The sequence below is a fragment of the Antechinus flavipes genome, chromosome 6 (genome assembly GCF_016432865.1).
Source record: "Antechinus flavipes isolate AdamAnt ecotype Samford, QLD, Australia chromosome 6, AdamAnt_v2, whole genome shotgun sequence".
Taxonomy (NCBI): domain Eukaryota; kingdom Metazoa; phylum Chordata; class Mammalia; order Dasyuromorphia; family Dasyuridae; genus Antechinus; species Antechinus flavipes.
The window spans coordinates 169,815,489-169,843,130 of record NC_067403.1 but is presented as its reverse complement, the minus strand read 5'-3'; the positions used below and the strand labels follow the sequence as shown (position 1 = coordinate 169,843,130).

The 27,642-nt window shown below is 36.6% G+C and overlaps 1 protein-coding gene across 1 annotated transcript in view; it reads left to right on the top strand.

The window, feature by feature from the left end:
* Positions 1-357: 357 nt before the first annotated feature.
* Positions 358-27,642, top strand: part of SLC4A4 (solute carrier family 4 member 4) — a 350,270-nt gene continuing 322,985 nt past the window's right edge. Inside the window, 1 exon segment of the mRNA XM_051964746.1 lies at positions 358-789. Coding sequence (XP_051820706.1) covers positions 609-789 — 181 coding nt within the window. The 5' untranslated portion in view covers positions 358-608.

Here is a 27,642-nt window from a genome sequence, read left to right as displayed (position 1 = left end):
CTCTGTCTCACTGCCTTGGTTTCTGTGTCTTTGTTTCTTTGTCTCTCTCGTTGTTTGTCTCTCCTTATCTCTCTGTCTCTCTTTGTCTGTCTCTCTCTCTATCTCTCTCCCTCTCTCTCTGTCTCTCTCTCTCTGTGTCTCTCTCTCTTTCTCTCTCTGTCTCCGTCTCTGTCTCTGTCTCTGTTTATCTCTGTCTCTGTCTCTCTGTCTCTCCTTCTCTCTCTCTCTCTCTCTCTCTCTCTCTCTCTCTCTCTCTCTCTCTGTCTCTCTGCCTGTGGGTGGGTGTGCACAGGGGGTGTGTGTGAGTGTATACATTTTCTGCAGCAGGTATCATCCGAGCTGCTCGCCGATGCTGGATTTCCACAAACGCTCGGCGCTCTGTTCCGCAGACACACCAAACTTCCTCTCCTCTCTAGTTTCTTGTCTGCTTTCTGCAAAGGCACCGAGTGCTGGGGGTGGGGAGGGGGAATCCTCTGCCGCTCGGTGATTACCCTTCCTCCACTTGCTAATTCTAGAATTCGAGCTATGTGGGACCGGTGTAATCCTAAACACTGCTCCAAAGAAGCTACAACGGAGTTGTAAGAGCGAGAGGAGAGTGGCCTGCTGACATGAACGGGAGCACGCAGCAGATCAACCTGCCCCGAAGCTGGGCTGCTTCGAGTGGCTCCCTCCAGGAGAGATCTGAACACTCGTTTTTTCTTTTTTATTACTATAGGATGGAGGATGAAGCCGTCCTGGACAGAGGGGCTTCTTTCCTGAAACACGTGTGCGATGAAGAAGAAGTCGAAGGTGAGTGCTGCCGGTGGGGGCTCGGACATCTCTCTCCCTATTTATTTCTGTCTGGACATTCTCACACCCAGTACAGCTGGATCTTTGAAGTTAGAAACCAAAGCTTTCCCCTAGAGAATCATTCGTATTGGGGGGGTGTGTGTGTGTATGAAAGAGAGAGAGAGAGAGAGAGAGAAGAGAGAGAGAGACAGAGAGACAGAGAGAGACAGAGACAGAAAGAGAGAGAGGAAGGGAGGGAGGGAGGGAGAAAAGAGGGGGGAGAGAGAGAGAGAGAGAGAGAGAGAGAGAGAGAGAGAGAGAGAGAGAGAGAGAGAGAGAGAGAAAGAAAAAGAGAGAGAGACAGAGAGAGACAGAGATTAGATAGATTTAAATCTTCATTCTAAGGTCAGAACCTTGGCCAAGGTGATGTTATCTTTTCCTAGGTGATCTCTAAAGCCCTTTCTAATGCTAAATTGAGGAATGTGGAAATCTGATTTTGAAGCAGGTACCAGTGTTAGATGTTCTCTTAAAAATAAATTAGTTGGTGTGATAATATTAACCAGTCACCAGTAAGTGACTAATTCAAAGGAACTGCTGGCTTTATATAAATGTACTTGGCAGTGCTTACTAATAAATATTCTCTCTTGTATGTTACAGTGTAGACAAGCAGATGTTACAAAGGGAGACTGATACCAGAGTGATGTAAACATTGTTGACAAAATGGGTTTCTGACCAGGGAATTAAGAATGGGAATTGGGGCAGGGTCATGGTGGGAAAAAATGGACTTGAGTCTCTCAGTGAAAAGGGAAGAAGTTTTGCTGACTCTCCAGGAACCTTCCTTACTAAAACTGTCTTTATGGACCAAAAAGACTTTTGCTTTAACCAAGCTTTAACTTAGTTAAAAAAAATTTTTTTTTGATATGATTTTTGTCTAATTTTGTCTCTACTCACGAACAAAATGGATAGATGGCTGTTTACTTGATAGGAGCGCTTCAAGACTTAATTAGTATATTATTATATATACTATATATATTATATTATGCTATATATTATATTATTATATAATTGTTAAAAGATGAAATAGGTTGTTATGAAAATGACAAAATTATTAAATGGTGAGAAGCAACATGGAATAGGGAGAAAGAGCTGGTTTGGAGTCAAGAAGACCCGAGTTCAAATCTATCTCCTGTCATTTACTGGCTGGAGATACCAGGCAAATTATTTAATCTCTCCCTTCCCCAGGCACCTCTGTTTTCCAAGTTGTAGAAAAAGTGAAGACCTATGTCAGAAAGAATTTCCTCTTTGGGAACTCCTATGGCAATAAAATTACAGGTCAGGTACAACAAAACAAAATTAAGCAAATAGTGTCCATAGCAGCCTGAAGGTTAGGATGTCAGATAAGAAGGGGTGCTATGTTAGCATGGTCTGGAACAATGTTTTATTCTAGATCAGGAGTTCTTAACCTCTTCTGTTTCAGGGATCCTTAGGTAGGCTGGTGAAACCTATTGACCCCTTCTCAGAAGAATGTTTTCAAATGCTTAAAACAAAATAAAAGAGGATTACAAAGAAAACATTCTATTAAAATAGTTATTAAAATATTAAAAAAATAATAAATGGATCTGAGATTAAGACCTGTTGTAGATCTAACAATAGATCCTGGGAAAAAGGGGCTCTCCTAGGTGTTTAGGACTGCCTAGAAGTATGTTGAATCATGTTGTTATCCATGTTATTGCTCATGCTCCCTGGAAAGTTCCATTTGGACATATAGGGAGCACTTCATCCTGCCATGGATTCTTTTCCTTCTTCTTACGTCTCTCCATTCTTCCCCGTTTATGTTTCTGAGTCTGTTTAGGGAAAAAGGATTTCCTATATGGTCTTTTTGCTTTGATAGTGTTTTCTGAGTTCCCTGTCCTTTAACTCTGTGACTGTGGGAACATTTTTAAAGTTGTAAAAGCAAAATCCTTAGACTTTTGTACCATGTCATATTAAATCTCCATTATAATGATTGTATTGCTGTCAAAATGTCAAAGGGAAAAAAAATATTAACAGGTAGAACACATATATATATAAAGTCTAACAGGGTTCCCTGAGCATCTTGCTTTTTCTTTAGGACAATGAAGGTAGGTCTCTATGGGAATGAGCTGAGAAAGTTCTGAGAATAGGCTGTAACGGCCTTTTTTTTTTTTTTTTTCCTTTTTCCTTGAGAAGGCTGTTTTGGCTCAGTTCACAGGAGATGCAAATCATATTCTTGGTTTTGTAAGGTCTGCAGTGGTTGATAGTAGCCTGTAATAGGATGTTGGACATGGCCTTTCTTCAGGCTTTGACTGAGAAATGGATTTCCTGAAATATTTCCCTTGATTTTCAGGGGGAATTTCCCCTGAAATTAAGATAACAACATAAATGAAAGGAACATAAACATTCACTTAGACTTTTAAAGTATGAAATAAGGCAATTAATGAAGTTAGTTATGAGTGTATTTGTAAATTCAGTAGATTTGATGCAGCTTTAGATGGAGCAGTGGACAGAGCACTGGAAGGTCAGGAAGAATTCAAACTTTCCCTTAGATAGTTCCTAGCTATTTAACTCTTGCCAAGTGAGTTAGCCTTTATCTACTTTAGTTTCCCCATCTACAAATAGAGAATAGTAATAGTATCTACCTCTCAGGGTTGTTGTGAGGATCAAACGAGATAATATTTATGATCCCGTGCCTAGCACGTTAATGAATATTTCTTTCCTTCTTTTTATATTATGCTATTTTATATTGTTATGTTATTTTATACTGCATTGTATGATATCATATTATGTCATAGCCTGTTATATCATACCATGTCTATCTCCCAGGGTGGTGGTGAAGATAAAATGAGGTATTTGTAAGGTACTTTATAAACCTTAAAGTTCCATATAATTACTAGCTCTGATCATGATGATGATAATAATAATTTATGGGGAATAAATAGAGTAGCAACTCTGGAGTCAAGAAAAGATGGATGTAAGTCTCATCTCTGGCATATAATGGCATCTTGACTCTGTGACCATGGGCAAATTATTGAATCTCTCTTAGTGCCAAGGCACTCCTTGAGAACTCCATGTTATAGATGAATTTCCTAGCTATAGAAAGAATTTATAAATCTAGAGTTCCCCATTCTGATGAAATTGAGTCTTATAATGAGTCTGTCTCAGTCTCACCCTCATATCTATAATTTTTATATGTAAGCAAGTGATTTCAAATCACTTTTGATTTTTTATAATTAGCATTCACATTTGACTAATGTTGTATTAGGATCTTTATATGAACTTAGGGATTGGTCAGTTTGGGCAAATTGATGGAAGGGCCTCCAGAATATAATTGGTTTCCTGATACTTGTCATCATGGTAAGAACCTTGTGATACCACTGATTATGATTCATCCACTCTATGGAGACCTCCCAGCTATTGAGATGCCATGAGAACTTTTGGGACTGAGGGTGAGGTCACGCTTGGCCTGAGCTGGTTCTGGAGGGAGAGGCACTTGGCTGGTACAAAGTAACTCAGGAAATGAGTATGGGGGAATTGAAAATAATAGCCACTTATATTTTAATTATAATTGGGTGACTCTAAAGGTATTGTCATCCCCAATTTTTTTTTAACAAGTGAAGAAGTTAGAGAAATGAAAAGACTTTCTCATGACCTTACAAGTAGTAAGTTTCAGAATGAGAATTTGAACTCAGTTCTCTATTGAGTCTCAAATTCAGTACTTTTTCCCATGCTCCACACTTGATGGAAAGGATTTATTTTCCAACCCCAGGAATGAGGAACTAAAACCTTAATTTATGCCGTAACTCTTGATTAGAAATGTTCTGATTCCTTTTGCATTTGTTTTCCTATTACAGTCATTTCCTGATCACTCCCCTTGCTCAGTGATGGATCTTTTCTTGTAACAAATCAAAGTGGTTAGGCAAAAATGACTGAAAAAAATAACCATATCTGACACCACATATAAGAAGTCATTTTGCTTTTAACTATGGCGGTTTAAAAAGATTCTTATATATGTCTATATCGCCCTTACTTTCCAATGAATCCTAGATGTTGTTTTTCTGTTTCTGCTCATTTCAGCTGGTTTTCCTATATGTACGATCACTTATCTATCTTCTTGTCTGGCTATCATCCATATCCTATCCCTATGCATGTTCTCCAAAGTTCTCTCCTCTTTTTTCTTTTGGGAACCTCCTTCAGTTCCCATGTGTTTTCTAGACAGAGCACAGTATTCAGTTTCTATATCAACTATATCAGTATAAAGAATAACAATGAAACTCAATACTCTGAAATTATAATACGTATGTAGATATATATTCAATATACACATAAACCACACGAATCTATCTCCAGAGCTTCAGTTCTGCACTATTAGATGCCTGTTAGCCATTTCAAACTACGTCTCGGAGACATCAAAAACTTAACACGTCTTAAATTGAGCTCTCTATCTTTTCTTCCTGAAACACATGTCTCTATCTACTGTCCCTCTTCTGTCAAAGGCATCAACATTTTTCCAGATTCTTGGGCATATAATCTTTGGTTATTACTCAGTGGACAGTTGGTTGTTTTATTTATTAGGGATTTTTAGGGATGGAGGAAACAGATAATTTGTAGGTGGTAGGTAAGGGAGTATTAGAGAGGACCTTTTGCATTGTATTAACCTGATTGTGGTTTATTTAGGTAATTAAAGTTGCCATGCCTTTAAGTTCTCTTGAAGATCTTAGCTTCTTCTATGCTCAGTGGCTACAATGTAGTGGGTAGTTAGTTAGTTGTGTTCTTCCCAGCAGTCAAGGAAATGGACTAAATAGCCTAGTTAAAGATTTCCCATCCATTTTCAATCTCTTTACAGTAAAGTTCCCCATACCCCCTCTTCTACATGAAAGGAAATAAATTCTAAAGCTCATCCTACATGTATGTATAAGAAAGAAAACAAGTTAATTTTTATTCTCCAAGGGTACACTAAAATTTTTGTAACTTCATTGATTGAGAATCTATTTAGAGTTTCTGGAATATTTATTAAGATAATAAAGTTACTCACAACATTACCTAAATTCCCTTGACAAGCTTTTTGTGTTCCCATGGAGGGCATGTGTATTAGAAAGGTTGGGTCATCATCTCTTCTTAACTCTGCATCTGTAACTGAGAGGAACTGAGACTTGAAACCATGTCCTCAGTTCACCTTCTTCAAATCTCCTCATGGTGGGTGGTATGACACTTTATCCATGAGTCTGAAAAACCCAAGCGAGGGATTTTAATGCTGAAATTCACGAAGAATAAAATGAGTCAGAAGTGGAGTCATCCTCTGCTTCAATAATGTTTTTAACTATTGTGGTTTCCTTAAGAACTTGCTTATCGGTTTAAGGGAATTCCTTTACAAAGGAATCAGATGAGAAACTTTCTACTGAGTGATTTTTCTAATTGCATTCTGTAAATTAAATGTCAGGTCTATCTTTGTCCTGTGGAGAACCTCATAATTGTGATGCAATATTTCATCATGAATAATAAGTATTTATTTTGTATTTTAAGATGTACAAATATAATTTATTAAGCATCTACTACATACCAGATACTGTACAAATATTTTCTCATTTGATCCTTAGAAATAGGTGCTATATATTATCCTGTTGTTACATTTGGGGAAATGGAGGCAAATAGAGGCTAGATGCTAGGTGTCTGAGGCAGGATTTGAATTCGAGCATGTCTAATTCCAAATCTATTGCTCTATATACTTCACTACCTACTTGCTTCTGGTGCAGTTTTTGCATGGAAAAGGTGTGATGATAAACTCAGTATAATGCACACATTGTACCTGTATTTTTCATTCCATTGGGACCTAAGTGCCAGGTGCATCCTATATACTACCACTGAATTGGCTTGGGGATGTCAGATTGATGTTTTCTAGACTGACCTAGAAATGGGACTTAGAAGAATAACCCCTCAGTTTGAATTTCCAATACATACATAAGCACAAGTGGGTAGTGCTAAGCTGTAATGAATACAGTTGGTTTTGGAGTGGAAAGATTCAATCTCCAGGGGCCCTCTCCAAAAAAGAGAAATGATTTTTAAAATTTTTATTTTCAAAACTGTCACTCAGCCAAGATTTGAGGTGTATGTGCTGGAAATGTGTTACTTAATATGCTCATATTTTGCAACCCGGGAAAACATCTAACTCCACCTCATCCTCTGAGATAAGGGGTTGGCTCTGCAAGCTTAGGTGACTTGCCTTCAGGCCTTGGCCATTCTCACTAAAAGGGGAGTGAATTGAACTGAAAGTCAATTGCAAGGACTCAGAAACAGAAAATACAATTGGAAAATGTTGTCTAACGGGTGTCCCCATCACTGGAAGAGTCTGGTTTGAATGATACTTCTTATTAGATATTTTAAGGTTTTTTTTTTTTTTATTTTAGGCACTTTGGAAATTAGACAAATAATACACTCTAACTTAGACATCCATCAATTTGAAGAGGAAGTAATATGGCAAAATTATCACTTCCATTGAGATGGAAAGTTATTGTTGAACATGGTTTAAAATGCAAAGTAGAAGAAGACTAAAGAAAAGGGCATCTAAAAGACCTAAAACACCCTAACCAAACAAAACCCAATTGTTTTCTTTAAACATTTTCAAATTTCTAACTACTCAGAATTTTTGTATAGTATTATTAACAAGTAGGATGATATATATAGCAAAGCTAAGATGACACAGAATCAGAATTATCCAATTTGATAGTTGAAAAGGATCTTGGTGACATTGAGTCCTACTTTAATTTTTTTTTTCTTAATCTCCTTGAAAAATTCTAGTATGAGTTTTAATGGGACTTTGGCAAATGGTGTTTACACAGAGGCTCTAGAACTAACCTTGATGTTCATTTAAAAAACAAATAATCAAGTCCTAAATGCCTCCCTTGAGTTTTTTATCTTGTTTTTCCCCTCTAGGGGAGATAACATCTTGTTGAAGTGTTGAAGGATCTTAGCATTTTATATATATATATAGTCATAATGACTTAAACCATTCTTCACCAAAGCAACTCATGATAATCCCGAAAGTACTTTGAGTAGGTCTTCTAATTTTGTGTTTAACACAAAGACTAGCACATTCAGTCATTCAGTCACTGGATAATGCCAAGGACTTCCTCTGTAGAATTTTTAAAAATTATTTTATCCTTGGTAATTTAAATACAGTTTACCTGGAAGAAGATCTGTCTTCCAGGTCAGTTATACTAGATTATTTTTGGCTTGTAAGTATATGTGTGAGTCCATAATTACTAAAATAATTAAATAACTATGGCCTAGAAATAGCAAGTCAGTGTTTTGAAAAGCCAACATGATTTGTAGCATGTTTTCTTGGCACATGAATTCTCAGTTTTTATAGAAGGCTATAACTAGTCATGGCTGTGAGATAACTTGTTGGATAGATATTTTTATTTATTGAATTCATGTGCAATTAAGGTGGCTATATAACCACTTCAGTTATAAAGTACGTTCAAAGAAGTTATTTATCTTCTGGATTCCTCAGTTTTCTCTGTGGAACCAACCAGGGCAAGTCTAATTTTTCCTTCATATTCTAGGTCTCCAAATACTTGAAGACAGATGCAATGGATTCTCTGAGTCTTCTCTTCTTTAGGTTGAAACATTCCCAGGCCTTTCAACTAATCTTTATGAGACATGAACCTCTGTTTTGATTGCCCTTCTCTGGACATTCTCCATTTGGTCAATGCACACATTGTACACAAAAGTACACCTGACATATTCAGAGTCCTCTGGAACTGTCAGATAGATTCTTTCAAGCTTTTATGATGGCATTATACTAAGCATTGGAGTTACAAATACATGCAAGAAAAATAGTACCCATCCTTGGTGAGCTTACATTCTAATAAGGGAAGACAATAAATAAATAGGATCTGGAAAAAAATATATGTCCGTTATGGAAAGGGGAGGAAACAGTATGGTTGGAAATCTCTGGGAAATGTCATGGAAAACTGTTCTGGACAAAGAAAGATGAAAACTCACCTCTCAGAGCCTGGCATCCCCAAAAATTGTCTCAAGTTTTTAGATGAAGTTAGGGGTGATGATGACTGGGAATCGGGCCGCATGGGGGTTGTAATAACTGAGAAATGGTTGGGAAACCAAGTTTTAGGCAAAATAAGGCAAAACCTTACCTACCAAGGCTTGGCTATTCTTAGAAGCTAATCTCTCCTAATGTAACCTAAGGACACATTAACTTTTTTGGCTGGTACATCACATTACTGACTCATAATAAGTTGTAGTCCATTAAAACCCCTCATTTTTTTTTTAAGGAAAAAACTGTTATTTAACCATGTCTTCCCTGTCTTGTACTTGTAAAGTTGATTTTTATACTCAACTGGAAGATTTTCCATTTTCCTTATTGAATTTCATTTTATTTGTTTCAGCCCAGGACTCTTAACATAATATTTATGATCCCTTTGAATCCTCACTTTACTATCTAGTATGTTAACAATGCCTCCCAGTTTTGTGTAACCTGTAATTTGTTGAGCATCTATACCTTTATCCAAGTCACTGATGAACATTTTGGAGAACACAGGACTGGTGCCATGCACAGATCCTTGAGGATTTCTGGTAGACATTTCCTGTTTTCTTGATAGTGACTCATTAGCAAGTGCTTTTCAAGTTAGCTAATCATTTTGGGTTATGTCTAAATATATTGTTTTGTAGTTTGTATATTTCAATTGTCTCCACAAGAATAGGATCTGGTCCTGGAAGTGTTCTTCAAAAATTCCTCAACTTCTCCCAATTTTTGCCAAATTACTTTTCCCCAAATTCTACCAATGGCCATGTATTTTACTTGTTTAAACTTTCCAAGTCTCCTACATGATTTCTTTCTTCTCTTGTTCCTTCTCTCACAATCTGTTGTCACCAAAGCCAGAAGTAGAATGATGCCATCCCATTCCCCTTTTATGGGAATAACATTTGCTCTTCTCCGATCCCATGGTTTTTCTCCCATTTTCCATATCATTATGGTAGCTCAGCATTCCCCTCTGTCAGTTCTTTCAGGGCCCAAGGGTGTAGTTTATCTAAGCCCGGAGACTAGAATTCGTCAGGGGCATTTAGGAATTCCTTAAATGCCACCATTCTGACTGGTCTTTTCGACTCTTACAGGCACTTTCCAAAACACACTGGGCTGCAAAAATGATATTTGATCTCAATTTTATATTTACTTCATTCATCTCTACTACTGGATTCTACTTTTCCTTTTTCTCAATTTTCTGGTATTTTTACTGACCATAAGTTACCTCTAGTAGGAAATTCACTTGAATTTGGTTACTCATGAAAATCAGAAGGAAAATTGGAAGAAAATAATGATGACTTCCATTTGGGCAGTACTTTGAAGCTTTCAAAATACTTTCATATTTTCTTTTCTCATTTTGATCTTCATGACACAAAAGATAACAACTAGGATGAGAGAACTAAGGACCATATCAAACAAGGAACTGGGGATGTTTAGACCAGAGTGGCAGAGTCTCAGGAGGAGAAATGATAACTATATTCAAGTATTTGGAGGGCTGTCATGGAAAATTAGAGTTGTTTTGTTTTGTCGAAATTAAGCAGAATGAGAAGCAGTGGGTGGAAATTGCAGAGAGGCAGATTTTAGCTTGATGAAGGAAAAAGCTTCCCAGTAATCCAAGCTGTCCTAAAATGTAATGGGCTTCTTCAGGAGGCAGTGAGTTTCTTTATCACTGAATGTCTTCCAGTTAAGGCTAGATGATTACTTGTCAGTATTATAGATGGAATTCCTGTTTGGGTCTAGGTTGAACAAGATGAAGTTATCTCAAACATTTTCCCAATTCTATGAGTCTGTGAGCCCTGGAAGGTAGATTGGGGAAGACACATTTTAATTCCTACTTTACAGGTGAGGAAATTGAGATTTAGATTCAATGACTTCTTTAGCCTCCAGGAGAGCTGAGACCAGAATTCAATTTAATGTTCTTTTGAATATATTGCATTTCTTATAAAACCTGTGATTGTTTTTTCTTTTGGCCCAATTTGAATTCTTTTAGGATGGATTATTTATGTCATTATCTAGTAATCTATGTGTGATTTTTAAATGTAAAAATTGTCTTCCAAAATACTGTTGACTATAATAAAAACCCCATAAAATACAGAATTTCCCCCTATTGTACAAAAACTTGATTTGTTGTTTTTTTCCTCTTTCCCTTCCAACTAAGAAGGGAGCCTACTAAAAGAGAGGTAATTCAATTTTTCTAACTTAGAATTAACTACAGTTTGCACTTATGTATTTGAGGTACCAATTAAGTAAAACAGGACATGAAATCATAGATCTAGTACTGGAAGGGACTCCAGAATTTATCTATTTCTCCTTCATTTTACAGATGAGGAAACTGAGGCTCCTCAGAGCTTGAGTTATTTGTCCAAGGTCATACAGTAATAAATAAGAGAGTCAGGGAGTCAAATCCACCTCTTCTGACTGCTGTCCTGGGTCTCTTTACTCTCAACACAAGTTCCTAGGGTCATAAAGTGACATTGAGAACTAGGGTTGGTGTGGGAGTAGAGCATTTGAATGTGTAAGAAATCAGCTACATTACTGTGCTCATGCCTTTGCCATTATGGGGGTGTTTGAGAAATGACTGAATTCAAGGAATCAGGGTTGGGAAGTGAGAGGCGGCATGAGGGAGAGATCATAAAAGGTCCTACCTATTATCCCAGTGAATCTCTTGGTGCTAGGTGGGATAAAAGAGTTTGAAAATCTGAGTGATGTTTCCTAAATAAGCAATAGGAGTGACTCAGTTCCTTTTTTATGAGAAGTTAAAAATGTTTTTAAAAATCTAGTTAATCCTTAGCATTTCCTTATAGCAGAATGGGAATTAGAAATAAAAGACTCCAAGTGTAGGGTTAAAGTACTCACCTTTAATTAACTGTGATGATTATAAAACAGAACAGGCCTTATATAGAACTTTGGGAAAATTAGATAACCGAATATTTTTGATTTTTCTTTTTTTCATTAAAAATGTCTCTAGTTTTTACAGCAAATTAATTTTTGAACACATTTCTTAGTTTTACACTTCTTACAAGTCTTCCATTGTAAGAAAGATTAAAAGAAAAAGAAAAAAAATCAGTTTTGTAACAATAATGACTACATCTTATGGAATACACAACATTCCATCATCTGTAGACATCCTCCTCTGTAATGAAAAGAGGGAAGTACATTTTGTCTACTCTTTTCAGGATTTAAAATCAATTTTAATTACACAGCATTGTTGTTGAGTTATTATTCAGTTATGTCCAACCCCATTTGAGGTTCTCTTTGCAAAGATACTAAAGTGGTTTGCCATTTCTTTTTCCAGCTCATTTTACCGATGGGAACTGAGGCAAATAGGGTTGAGTGATTTGCTCAGAGTCACATAGTTAAGTGTCTGAGGACAGATTTGAATTCATGATGAATCGTCTTAATTTCCAATCCAGCCAGTGCTTTATCCACTGTGCAAGCTAGCTGCCCATATCGAGTAGAAGGTTATAGTCATTGTGTATACTCTTTTTCTGTTTCTATTTACACCATTCTGTATCATCAGTACATTTCCAGTACTTCCCATGATTCTGTTTACTTTACATTTGTTATTTTTCATAGTATAGCAATTTTTTTCATTTCCATTCATGTATCACAGTTATTTAGTTATTTCCCAACCCATTTTGTTTTCAATTCTATGCTATAGTAAAAGATACTGCTCTGAATATTTTGATATTTTTGGGATATTTTTTTCTGTCTTTAGTATATGAGATATTTGATTAAATGTAGTTGCTTTAAAAAAAGCCTATTCTGCATTGCTTTTTGGAATCTCCCTCCTTCCTCTCTCCAATATATAGCTTTGTTAATAACATGTGTGATTTTGTCTTTCTTTCCTCCAATCTGAGTGTTTCCATATTTTATCATCTTTGCTGATTTGTTTGAAATCACAGAATTGTTTTGATTTGCATTCCTTTGATTATTAGTGACTTGGATTAATCTTTCATATGCCTGTTAATAATTTACCATTTTTTGGAGAGAGAAAATATTTGTTCATTTCCTTTGATCATTTATCCATTGGAAAAGGCCTCAATCACAAAAATATAAATACTTACCTACATATCTTGTACACCATGCCCTTATCAAAGATATTTACTATATAATTTTTATCCTTTCTTAGCAGCTTTGATTTTGTTGATGCAGAAGTTTTTCAATTTCATGTAATTGAAATGATCTTTTTTTTCCCTTTGGCTCTACTTTATCCCTTGTTTGGTTAAAAACTCTTTCTCTAGCAAGAATAGTTTTGAAAGATACTTCCTATCTTCTTCCAATTTTTCAAAGTGATGTGATCACTTACATTTAAATTAACTTTATATTTGGAACATATGGTGGTTTATGGTATAAGATTTTGGTCCAAACCTTCCTTCCTTCCTTCCTTCTTTCCTTCCTTCCTTCCTTCCTTCCTTCCTTCCTTCCTTCCTTCCTTCCTTCCTTCCTTCCTTCCTTCCTTCTTTCCTTCCTTCCTTCCTTCCTTCCTTCCTTCCTTCCTTCCTTCCTTCTTTCCTTCCTTCCTTCTTCCTTCTTTCCTTCCTTCTTCCTTCCTTCTTCCTTCCTTCCTTCCTTCCTCCTTCCTTCCTTCCTTCCTTTTCCTTCCTTCCTTCCTTCCTTCTTTCCTTCCTTCCTTCTTCCTTCCTTCCTTCCTTCCTTCCTTCCTTCCTTCCTTCCTTCTTCTTTCCTTCCTTCCTTCCTTCCTTCTTTCCTTCCTTCCTTCCTTCTTCCTTCCTTCCTTCCTTCCTTCCTTCCTTCCTTCTTTCCTTCCTTCCTTCCTTCCTTCCTTCCTTCCTTCCTCCTTCCTTCCTTTCTTCCTTCCTTCCTTCTTTTCTTTCTCTCCAAACTTTCCCTTTTCTAATTCGTCCTTCAGATATACAACTGAGGTTCTTAAAGCACAAACTTGACCATATCACTCTAATCACAGTAAGACCCAGGGGCCTACTTTGCCTCTAGGATCTGGCTACAACTTGATTTAATCCTTCCAGAGTTATTTAACATTATTCCTTTTCTCTTATGCTGTGATTTAGTTATACTCAGAAGTATACTGCCAAGTTAAAAAAAAAACTATTTAAAAACATTCATAAGACATGCTTTTTAGGTTTAATCTACATTATTAACATCTTAGCCATCACTTTCTTAAGTCTGGACAATCAACAAAGCAATAAATTAAATCTAATTTTTAGTATCTGCTGATTTCCCAGGTGTGAATGCTTACATTGAAAATTTAATAATCATCTCTTGTGAACCCGTTTCAGCTGACTCTAAATCTATATTCACTTCTGGATATACTGGCTTATTTCTTGTCCATCACATAGAACGCTCAATCATCTAGTTCCATATCTTGACAATGGCTTCTTCCTGGGAAGAAGGAAAATAGACTCCTTCTTCAACTCCACCTCTCTCCCTGGCTTCCTTCAAAGTTACTTCAAGTTCCATTTTGTGAAGGAGGTCCTTCTTGATCCCAGTAATTGCACACGGCACCCTTCCCAAAATGACCTTGTCTTTACTTTTAGATCACATATATGTCAGGGACTAGAATAATATTTAAAGGAAACTCAGCATAAACAAAAGACATCTCTCTAAAGCTGTCAGTAATGGAGGGAATCTGAGTTGGTTTAAGGAATTTCCTCAGTGGCAGATCCTTATTCTGGTTAAGCCACAGACTATATCCAGAAAAACTTGTATCTGTTTATATGTGCACGTATTTCTCATGATAGAATGTCAGCTCCTTGAAGGCAAAGTCTCTTCTTGTTTTTATATCCCTAGGTAATAGGACAATTCCTGTCATAAGGATGGCACTCAGTAAATGTTGAAAGCCAATTAGTTTCTTGTGATTGTTGAGCAATCTTAGATTATTCTTTTTGATCTTCATAGTTGAAGGTCTCTGAGCTGCTAAAATTGTGGTTTGTAAGAACATTATAAAATTTAATGACTACTTGATTTGAAGTGTTTCTGTGGTAATGTAGAGAATTCAAAGGATCATAGTTCTAGCTAGAAGAGAGTCCAGAGACCAAATGTCCACCTCTTTCCCAGGGCTGTTGTGAGCATCAAACAAGATCGTATTGGTAAAGCCCTGTGTGTAGTGCCTGGCATATAGTAGGTGCTTAATAAATGCTTGTTTCCTTTCCACAGTTTAGAAAACAATGGTCCAAGACTTGCCCAAGATCTTAGAGGCAAGAGTCCTCAGAGGTGGCATTTGAACTCAAGTCCTCTGAATTCAGAGGTAGAGTTCTTTCCCTTATACTATACTTCCTTCTCAATTGAGCCATTCTTTGTTATCTGTATTCAAATGTTTTGGGAGATATGATTTTTCTGCCACATAGTCATATGATTTTTTGATTTTTCATAATCAGCTAGAAAAACTGATTCTTAAATTATCTGCACATTCTGTCTTCTAATCAAATTACTTTGGTCTGTATATAGTTCAAGGGTTGCTTCAAAGTCATTCCCTTGTGTTCTCTTTTATCAAATTGTGATCTTGGTTTTCATGTTCCAAAGCTATCCTTTAGTCTTCTTCAGAGAGATTTCCATTGTCAAATCTAAGTTTCACATCAATTTGTTTAATTTAATTTGACCCTGAGAGCTATGATTTTTTACTTTATTTCTCCTTAATTTTTTTAAAAGCTTAACTTTTCCTTTTAGTCACTCTAGAAATTTTGGCTATGGCTCCATGATCCCTGGACAGTCCACAGAATTTTCTTGTTCAATAGGGAATTTGGTTGGATTCATTTTCCTTCATAGTATAATATTTGTTCATTTTGTTCTGTTTGAGTTTTTGACTCAACTTTCTTTTCTTTTTATGAGTCATTTTGCTAGTTTATCTCTCAGTAAGCTAGGTTTATGTTCAGGTTTTCTCCCTTGGACTTTTGGTCTTTTGGCCTCTGTCCCTTCTGCTACTACACAGATTCCCTTTTTACAATTGAGAGTAAGGAAGTCCAGAGTTGGGTTTTCAGTCCCTTTTTCCTTGGACACAGAAATTCTCTGAATATAAATGGCTCCGTGATGTTCACATCAACCATGCTAAGCTTCCTTTCCCTTTAACTTGCTCTCCTTTTCCTTTGTCTGGGTAGAATCAGTATCTTATGGGATGTGGGGATTGGAGGTTCAGACTGAGTCACTGCTATAGAGGGACAAGATCATGAGACAGTTTGTGCTGGTTGTATCCAGCATATGGCATGAGTTGAAGAGTGATTATGCTAAATGAAAGTGCTATATATTTAAGTTTTCCAATGTTATTTCATAGTGGTTTTTTCCCCCTAAATTTTTACCCTGTGTAGTGTTACTATCTCATTATCTTGTGGACTTAGCTTTAGTCACTCCATATCTGGCACATAATTTCTATTTCTGAGGTCTTTTGGTCATAGAAATTTGCAGGAAATAACTACTCTGACATTTTGCCAATCATGTGATTACCAAGCATTTTCAATGTATAATAAAATGGAAATGTTTTCCAAGGCCCCAGATGCTGGGAAGCTGAATAGCTTTTAAATTTGAGAAATAATAGCTAAAGCATCAATTTTAGAAAGTTAAAATTGCATATTTATAGATTAAGTCCATATTAAATTTTCAATAGGTAATTATGTTTCTACTAAAAGAATGGTTCCATTTCCTTATTTATAAAGTGAGATATTTGGGCTAGATGGCTTTAGAGATCCCTTCTAGCTATAAATCTGGGAACTTCTTTTGACTGTCAAGTCTATAATTGAGACCTATGGATGCCCATTTTGATGTATTAAATCCACAAATTGTTTGGTCTGCTTCTTACTTTCTTTGATTCTGCACTGTGATTTAATGAATAAAGCCATCACAAGGAGCATGGGGACCTGAATTTTGTTCCTAGCTTTGTCACTACTAGTCTTTTAGGTGGTCTAAGACAAACTGATTACATTTTTTATGCTCAAGTTTTCCCCCTTGTAAAATGGAGGTAATAATATGGGTCTTCTCATCTTACTAATGATGGTAATACTTTTGGTAGGGCTTTCAAATTTACCATGTGACCTTGAGCAAATTGCTCTCAATATTCTGATCTATAAAGAGGCAGTAATGCCCTTTGCCCCTCCTATCTCAGAGGAGCTCTGAATATAACTGCAGTAATTTGAACTTGTCAGCATGAACCCTATAAATTCAAGCTATTACCTCACACGGATCTATGTCTCTATATCACTCTCCTGTTCTGGCCTGGCCAGAGGCAGTGATTGGAGAATGCCATGAGGCTGAAGTGATTGCCACTCTTCAGGGCTCAGGAAATGAGAGGAATGGTACCAAATAGAGGAAGGGTTTGGAGACCTGGGTTTGCACCTTGATCAGTTAGCTGGTTACCGAGCTTGGGCCAAGTCATGCTACTTTTTAAAAAGCCAGTTTGCCCATTTATAAAATATGGGGTTCCACTAGGTGGGTTCCAGTGCCTTTCCCAGCTTGAATATACCATGATGGCAGTTGAGACTTGTTTAGATTGACAGTTCTGTTCTTACCTTAAATTTAACTGATAACCACTGTCTTCATTAGGGGCTTTGGACATCAAGTAATAGGTAAACTTTTCATCCTGCTTCTCATAGTTATTCCAATTGAGCTGAGTGAGAGGCAGTGTGGTTGGATGGATAGACTTGCTGTGATCCTTCCCAAAAGCACTTTCCTTCCCAGTGCCAGAGGCACTTCTATTTTACAGGTTGCAGCTGCCAGTTTCCTGAGAGATAAATCATATAAATGATTATTAAATCATATAAAATTACAGGATATATAAAAATAAAAATGGGACAGGCACAGATACAAAGGAAAATAAATTTTATGGGGAAGACAACATATATCTATGAATGCAAGTACAGAATTAACACCAGGTAATTAGAGACAATTGGTGGTTCAGTAGATAGAGCACTGGGCCTAGAGTTCAAATTTGAGCTCAGATACTCAGGTGTGTGATCCTGGGCAAGCCCCTTAACTTTTGATTACCTGGCAAAATACATCCACTGAAACTGCTGGAGAAGGAATTGGGAAACCACTCCAGTATCTTTGCCAAGAAAACCCCTAGTGGGGTCACCAGGGGGTAAGACATGACTGAACAGTAACAATAACAATTAGGAAAGAATTCTCTGAGTGGATCAATTGGGAAAGGCTTCAGGCAAAAGATGGTACTTGAATTAAATGTTGAAGGAAGAGAGGGATCCTTTCAGAGTCAGACATCAAGAGGAAGGTCATTCCTGCGTAAAGGCATGGGAAAAGCAGATGGAGCCCCACTTGTGAAGACCAGAGAGAGAAGAAGCAGTTTGGCTGGGACATAGAGTAAAGAAAGGCAGTAGTATGTAATGAAACTGGAAAGATAGATTGAGATCAGGTTGCGAAGGACTTAAGGCAAGATTTTATAGTTTATCCTTGTTGTTGTTCAGTCATGTCTGACTCTTCATGCCCCATTTGGTATTTTCTTAGTGAATTTATTGGAATAGTTTGTCATTTCCTTCTCTGGATCATTTTACAGGCAAGGAAATTGAGGCAAATAAGGTTATGTGGCTTGCTTAGGATTGTAGTTTGTAGGTGTCTGGGACTAGATTTGGACTCTGGTATTCCTGACTCTAGGCTCAGTGCTCTAGCCACTGTGCCAATTAATTTGTGCTTAAAGAAAATTAACTTGGCAACTCGGTGGAGGATGGAATGGGATAGAGAAAAGCTTGAGGAAGCTGGAGCTTCTATTGCACACTTCTCATCGAGTACAACAAGTAGGGCTATATCACTGAGCCCAGAATTCCGAAGGCTTGTCATAAAGTCCTGTTACAGTGAGGGCAGTGATGTGTTAGCTGAAGGCCTGGAACTCAGTTTGTTCCAATGGATTTACTCATCTGGAAGACTACTATGGGCACTGAGCTAGCAGCTGATGGCCAGGGTATCTTGTTGGTACTGAAGTGAAGGGCAGATCAGAGATGTTTGCTCACTTCCTTTGTGATGATCACCATCAACAAGAAGATCTGGGCAACATATACAACATCATCCTCAAGAACTAATACTGCAAAGATCGCCAGAGAGAGACAGAGACAGAGAGAGAGAGAGAGGAGAAAGAGAAACAAAGACAGTGAGGAAGAGAGAGAGAGAGAGAGAGAACAAAGGAAACAGAGAAAGAGAGAGACAGAGAAACAGAGACAGACAGAGAGAGACAGACAGAGAGAGAGAGAGAGAGAGAGAGAGAGAGAGAGAGAGAGAGAGAGAGAGAGAGAAACAAAGACAGTGAGGAAGAGAGAGACATAGAGAGAAAGAGAACAAAGGAAACAGAGAAAGAGACAGAGAGAAACAGACAGAGCAGAGAGAGAGAGAGACAGAGAGAGACAGAGAGAAAGAGAGACAAAGACAATGAGACAGAGAGAGACAGAGAGAAAGAGAGACAAAGACAATGAGACAGAGAGAGACAGAGAGAAAGAGAGACAAAGACAATGAGGAAGAGAGAGACATAGAAAGAGAACAAAGGAAACAGAGAAAGAGAGAAACAGAGACAGAGACACAGAGAGACAGAGAAAGAAGAAAAAGAGACACAGAGAGAGAGACAGAGAAAGAAGAGAGAGAAGAGAGAAATAGGGAGAGAGAGAGAGAGAGTGGTTGTATTTGTATACATCCCTGACTGCTTTAAAGACCAGAAACAGATGGCTTTCAGGTTATGTCCTTTGCTGAGCATGATGCAGTACCCCATATCCCACTCAAGAATGGATGAGGTGCTGATGAGAACAGAGTACAATGGGATCATTACCTCGCTATTCTTGGGAGCTTTGCCCATGTGCTAGCTTTTTTGATTGCCGCATCACACTCTTGAATCATTTTGAGTTTGCAGTTGACTAAACACCTAAAACTTTTTCAGAATGACCTCTATGTATCCAGATCTCACCGGTCTTTCACTTGTGAGGTTCATCTTTTGCACCCTCATGTAAAAATGGACTTATTCCTAATGAATTTCATCTTAGATTTGGCCCAGAACTCTGGTCGTTTTATATCCTTTGGATCCTGACTCTGTCATCCCTCCTACCTTCTTTTCATTGGAAGATTTGATGAGCTTCCCTTTTATACCTTTATCCCAGTCATCAATGAAAACGTTCAGTAGTCCAGGGCACAGATCCCTGGGGTACTCTACTAGAGACCTTCCACGTTGATAGGTTGACATTGCTTTCATGTTGACAATGAGTCATTAACAACTATAAGTTTATTCATTCAACCAATTCCAAATCCATATGATTGTGGACGCTTATATTCCATGTTTCTCTATTATCTTCACACAATTTTGAATCACTTGATAAAAGCTTTTGCTAAAATTCAGGTAAATTTTACCCATAGCATTCTCCTTGGCTGCTAATTTTTTAATTCTGATAAAAAAGAAAAGGGAAGTGGGATTGCTCTGGCAGTATCTGATCTTGATGAAGCCATGCTGGATCTCTGTAATCACTGCTTCCCATTTTACATGTTTGCCAAGTTTCTCTAAAGATCTTTTCTATAATTTCCCCCAGGAGCTGAAGTCAAGCCTATAGTTTGCAGATTCTGTTTTCTTTACTTTTCTGAACATTCAGACCACATTTCACCTTCAGTCTTGGGGCAACCTACTGTTTTTCCATAACTTTTCAGTTATCACTAACAGTGACTCAGCAGTCATATCAGTCAATTCTTTTGGTACCCAGGAACATAGTCCATCTGGGCCAGGTGACTTGAAGTCATCAAAGGCAGCTAATTGCTCTCATAGCTTATCTTTCTTATTAGCAATTAAAATTGTTGTTCTGTTATTTCCATTATAAAGGTTATCTTGTTTTTAGAGAAAACATAAACATAAACAAAAGTTGAACAGCTATGTCTACACTATGTTATTAGTTATTACTATCCCATCTACCTCAAGTAAAAGTTTCTTTGATCTTTCTTTTTCTCCAAATACAGACACCTCCCTATATCCCATTGCCACCCTTAGCTTTCTTTACTAATGACAGTTAATTTTGAGATCTTTTTTTTAGCATTCCTGATATTATTTTTATAAGACTGTGCTAAATTCTCATATTCATTCTTTGTCACCTGTCTTCCATTTTTGATACATTCTTTTCTAAGATCTAAATTGGTCCCAGTGCATCCATGTTGGTTGATACCGCCAGATAAATTTCATTTTTTTCTTTCTCATTCGAATTATTTCCTTTTATAACTTCAGAATTTTTTTCTTGAATATCTCCCATCCCTCCTGACCTGATTTTTCCCCAGAAGTATTTTGCTCCATGGTGATCCTACTTTGAAATCAGCTTCCCCAGAATGTGAGGTGCTTGTCAGACTGTGCCTGGATTTTCTCTCCTGTATCACAAAGTCTAAGATGAAGTAATTACTCCTTCCCCACCCCACTGGGTTTCCATCATTACCACCCTAACAACCAGTTCCTACCAATAAAGAGAACCTGATCCAAAATAGATTTTTCTCCTCGTTGGTTTCTTCATTTTTTTAATAGCTAGCATTTGTAATAGCTGAACTAAGCATTTATAATTTAAGGTTTGCAAAGTGCTTTAGAAATATTACCTCATTTTATCCTCGTAACAACCCTGAGAAATAGGTGCTATTTTTTATTTCCATTTCACAGACAAAGAAATTGGGGTAGACAAAGGTTAAGTGACTTGCCCAGGATTACCCAATTAGTAGAGGTGTGATCTTCCTGATTCTAAGACCAATGCTCTAACCATGATGCTACTTAGATTCCTTTACCTTTTAAAGAATAATTTCTATATTTTGATTAACACGTAGATTATAATCTGGTAGAATTTCACCTTCATTGGATTTTGCTTTAATATCCCCATTCTTGCCACAATATCTGGTGCATAGAACTGTGGATGTCTTTACCTTTTAAAGGATAATTTCCACATTTTGATTTACAAGAATCTAACCTGGTAGAATTGCATTTTTCATTGAGTTTTGCTTTAATATCCCCATTTCTTGCCATAATATTTGATGCATAGAACTGTGGGTGTTTAATAAATACATTGATTGATTCATTGATTGATATACATCAATTCCTATCTGAATTGTAGGAATTCAGACATGGGGGGTATTTTGGGCTGTTTCTAGTTGAGAGTTTTCCGTGCATACTTAATGTTGTCAGGCTCTGTTCCAACTTTATTCACAGTTCTATTATACTCCACTCAGGCATGCAATAGGATCGAGAACACAGTAGTTGACATTCCCATTTTTGAAAGGCCTTGGGGATATTAATTCTACTGATGTCATGGGCCATTTTTTGTACAGTGAGAAAACTTTGTACAGGGCAGGGAGAAGACAGATCAGTGGGGCTTTTTTTGTTGTTGGCTCATTTGCAACCTTGTTCAGTGACTAACACAGGTGTAGCTTATGGTAGCTGGCTATATTGTATTTTTTTAATACTGTATGCTTAAGAATATCTACTGACCACACAATATGTTGAAGGGTTGCTATTTTTTTTTTTTGTTTGCTTGTTTTAGTCTAAAATGAGTGCTAGACCCTTGAAGTGAGGAAGAAGGAGCTAAAACAATGGGTGTGTGGATGGGTAGATGAGTGGGGGAAGGGAGCAAGGATTTAATTTCATCACATTATATGTAATGAGAAGTAAGTGAAATTCCCCTCCTTCTGTTTCCCTTTGTCTTAGCTTTTTTCGTTTTTCTTTCTTATGTGGATTGAGGAACAAGTTAGGGAATGAAGAAGAAAGAGAGAGATGCAGAATCTGATCATGTCTATTTTTCTTGTGTAGAGAGGTTATATAGATCTCTTCTTTCAATCCAATCCAAGTTGATTCAAGTTAATGCAATTAAGTTTGATGCAAATAAGTTTTATGAAACACCTATTGTTTATAAGGCATTGAGTGAGGTGGTAGGGATAAAAAAGAAAGATGAAAAATAGACACAGGAATAAGATTATATATTTTTGCTGTTGTTGAGTTCATTCAGTTATGACTCTTCATGACTCCATTTGAGGTTTTCTTGGCAAAGATAATGGAGTGGTTCGCCATTTCCCTTTCCAGTTCATTTTACAAATGAGGACACTGAGGCAAACAGCATTAAGGGATTTGTCCAGGGTCACACAACTAATAAGTGTCTGATGTAAGTTTGAACTTGCAAAGAGGAGTCTTCCTGACTCCATCCATTGTGCTATTTTGCTGTCCAGATTATACTTAGGGGACTAAATTTTGATTTCTTGAGGAGTGTTTAATGAGCTAAGGGAATATGCAGTAATAAAGAAATTAGAATCATTTTCACATTAAGAACAGGGGTAGGTCCAGCTTGACAAAACTCATTTTAGGAATTCAATAAGAAAATCCAGTTAAACATCCAATTGTTAAACACTGATCATGTGTATAACATTGTAGTAGTTAGTGAGAATAATGCAGCAAAAAATGACCCATTTTAGGCTCTCCCAATTCTAACCCAAATTATGTCCTATTTGAGCATATTAGAGAGGGTAATGAGGCATCTAGGTGGCATAGTGATAATATGCTGAATCTATGGTCAGAAAGACCTGAGTTCAAAGTCTACATCAGACATTTAGCTGTGTGACTCTGGGTAAGTCAATCTCTGATTACCTCAGTTTCCTCATCTATAAAAGGGAATAATAATAAATAATCTGCTTCTTAAAGTTGTTATGAAAATCAAATGAGTTAACATTTGTAAAGAGTATTTTGCAAACCTTAAAATGTTCTATAAGATGATATTTCTAGAGCTTCTATTATTAATATTACTATTATTATGATTACTACTGCAACCATTACTACTATCACCAGTATTACTATCAACACCACTGACACTTCTATGACTACTACTACCACTACTACTACTGCTATACATGAAAAGTTAAGAGACCTTGGTTCATCCTCTGTCCTTGGTTTTTGGTGCCTTTCTATGTAATGGATAGTTCCTTATGTCTCTGAATCTGAGCTTTCTCTTCTGTAAAAGGAAGCTAATAGTATATACATCTGTTTTATAGGTTTATTGGAACACTATTTCAAATGATATTTTTAAATATACTTGGAGGTCATTAAAAGTGCTAAGTAAATGGAAAGAAGTATAGCTTAGGGTCTGATTGCAGAAACATTTATGATTAATCCTTTTAATAATAACCTACAATTTTATAGTTCTTTAAGGCTTGTAAAGTACCGAATTCACCTTTACTTTGTGAAGTAGGGAACATAAGTATTATTCTCTTTATCTTCTTTTTAAAATTAATTTTTATTTTCATTATGAACTTAAATTCCAAGTAGAATGGACATTTACATGTACATTTGAACAGGAAAAAGAGGATTGTACATGAAATCAGAGATCTTTATTAAATGCAGCTTGTTTTTCTTTAAAGTATATGACAAGTTCAACCCTTCATCAAAGTCCAGCTTGTCTGCCTTTCTTTGTAAACTCCTGCTAGTTTCCTTCTCTCCATTTAAAAAAGTATTATTTTATAGATGAAAATGATACTCACATCTATTAAATTAATTAGTCATTAAGTGCCTGCTATGTGCTGGGCATTGTGCTAAACCCTAGGGATCCAAAGAAGGCAAAAGACAATCCCTGTTCTTGAAGCTCATGATCCAGAAGGAGGGACAATATGCAAATGGATTTATGGGATAAATAGGAAATAATGCACAGAGAGAAGGCCCTACAGTTGAGAGGGATTGGGAAAGTCATCTTGTAGAAGGTCAATTTTTAATGTTAAATGATTTGTCTGGAATCACTTAGCTACTAAGGGTCAGGAGCTGACACTAGAATATAAGTCCTTTGAACTCAAGATTTGGACTCCATTTTCTCACACAACCTTTCTCAGAGGCATTTTATATGTAAAGTTAGAAAAGCCCTCGAATGTTCACAGAGACTATTTGTGTCCGACTTATGGCAGAGCATTCCGAGCTTGTATTCATCTAATCAGACACAGTCAGACACGCTGTAACTTGACTCTAACATAGTATTGTCATTTTGGTCTTCTTCCAATACAAAGGACAACCAACTAACTAGTTTATACTTTGGGGAAATTAATCAATTTAGGACCATAGAACTTTAGAGATGATCTGAGTTCTTGTACCTCAGTTTAGAAATACTGAAACTCAGCTAATCCATAAGCATTTATTATGCAGCTACTTTGTATCAAAGATTGTGTTAAAATATAACTAGAGTTATAAAAAATAATTAACCTCCCCTCTCAAGTAGCTCTCTGTCAAATGGGGGAGACAACTTCCAAACTCCTATATAAAACATGTGACATATGGAGGATGCATTGGAATATGTCGAGAGGAAGGCATTAGAATTGTGAGGGCTTGAGGAAAAGCTTCTTGCAGAAGACTTTCATTGAAGCTTGAAGGAAGCCAAGGATATCAGAGGGTGAAAATAAGGAGGGAACTTTTTTTGGGCATGGGGCACAGTTAAGAAAAATGTACAAAGTATGGAGAGGGAGTGTTATGTTGGAGCAACTGAAAGGAGGAGACCAGCATCACTGGATTACTGACTATACTGAGAGGAGTTAGGTTTAAGAAAAGGATGTGTGCAGAATACAAGGGATTTTAAAAGCAAAATAGGGGATTTGGTATTTGATTATGGAGATAATAGGAAACCATTGAAGTTGATGGAACACAGGGTGATGTGGTCAGATCTATACTTAGGTTGATAAAGAATAGGCTAGAATGGGGAGAGACTTGACCAACTAGTAGTCCAGATATGAGAGGATAAGGATCTGATTGAAGAACTGTGGTTGATGATGTTTGCTTTGAAGGTTTTGCTTTGCTTTAAGCATTCAAGATTTTTGTAGAAGTTCAGCTTTATCAAAAAGAAATGTGCTGATGTGTAGTAATTATATTTAATGACTGCCAGGGCATGCCTCATCAGCAATAGACTCCTTGAATGCTTTGTCTTCTTGGCAGGCTTGTCTCCATAACTCTATTTTATGAGATAAAACGGTTTAAACATTTTTTTTTGTCTTATGTTTATATTAGATGATGATACTCCTTTATCCTTCTCTACCCTTGTAAACTTCCTTGTAACATACAATAAGAAACAAAAACAAACAAAAAACCTCAAACCAAACCAAAAAACAAACCCGTACCCCAAAACAAGCAAACAAGGAAAAACTAGGGCAGTGATACTAATCAACAGATCATTTGAGTTGTATTAAACTCACATTATTTTTCTAGGTAAACAGATGCTTTTAAAAAGTAACAACAATATACCTTTAGAATCATAGGAATCAATCTTCCATTTGAGATGGAAGAGACTTTAGAGATTGTTTCATTTATAACCTCATTACACTACTAAGGAGACTGTTTAAGATTAAATAAGTTGCTCATAGTCATATAGCTAGTGTTCAAACAGTGACATACATTTAAATTCTGAATTTGCAAGCAAATATTTCACAGAAGCATCACTTGTATTCTCTTTGTTGTGAGAAAGTAAATCCATTGCCTCAACTACACAATAAATCAATGGCTAAAAGAGACTGGCTCTGGGTCATCTTGATGCTGGAGCACCATAAGCCAATTTCATCATGCTAGATTAACTAAGGGTAAGGTAAGGATAAGAAAAACAGCATTTCTTTTCTTTCTTTCTTTTTCTTTCTTTCTTTTCTTTCTTCTTTCTTTCTTTTCTTTCTTTTCTTTTCTTTCTTCTTTCTTTTCTTTCTTTCTTTCCTTCTTTCTTTCTTTCTTTTCTTTCTTTCTTTTCTTTCTTTTCTTCTTTCTTTCTTTCTTTCTTTCTTTCTCTTTCTTTCTTTCTTTTCTTTCTTTCTTTCTTTTCTTTCTTTCTTTCTTTTCTTTCTTTCTTTCTTTCTCTTTCTTTCTCTTTCTTTCTTTCTTTTCTTTCTTTTCTTTCTTTCTTTTCTTTCTTTCTTTTCTTTCTTTCTTTCTTTCTTTCTTTCTTTCTTTCTTTCTTTCTTTCTTTTTTCCTGAGACAATTGGGGTTAAGTGACTTGCCCAGGGTCACCAGCTAGGAAGTGTTAAGTGTTTGAGATTAGATTTGAACTCTTCCTTCCTTCTTTCCTTCCTTCCTTCTTTCTTCTCTTCTTTCCTTCCTTCCTTCCTTCCTTCCTTCCTTCCTTCCTTCCTTCCTTCCTTCCTTCCTTCCTTCCTTCCTTCCTTCCTTCCTTCCTTCCTTCCTTCCTCACTCTCTCCCTCCCTTCCTCCCCTCCTTTCTTCCTTTTTTCTTTACTTTTTCTTTTTTCCTTCTCACATTTATAAGGGTTGTGGGGAACAATGTCATAAGTTTTATAGTAAATATAAATTGACAATAAGATTAGGAATGGGTTCTTTATTATTAGAGGTTGCAGAAAAACCAGATTTTGTTTCTGGACTTATCACCCAGACACCATAATTTTTATTTTTTATTTTATGCCTGGATATGTTTGATGCCTTTCAATATTCAATGTTACAGTAACAATCATATGATCATTAATAATAATGGGCATTTGTATAACTTTTCCAGGTTTGCCAAATTGCTTTTAAATGCCTTCTTATTTGAACTTCACAATATTTCTATGGGATAGGTTGCCAATTTACAGGAAAAAGAAACTGAGGCTTAGAGAGATAAAGTGAGGTTTCCCTTTGAAGAATGATAACTGCAGGATGGTTGGTCCCTAAGCCATAGTTTCCATCTCAGAATCTCAAACCCCTTTTCTACTTTTACTTTTTTCTACTTTTCTTTTAATTAAAACATTCTTTTATCTCTTTTGACAACACCTGGAACTGGTTGGTATTAGACTTCAGGGCATGAGGCCAGTTCATCTGGGGAAAACAGTATTAACTCTTTTTGGAAAACTATTTCTTGGTGCTCATTAAAAGTACTAGACAGGGTGCAATAATTGATTTTGAACTGAAGAGTTCTGAAATTCACTCAGTC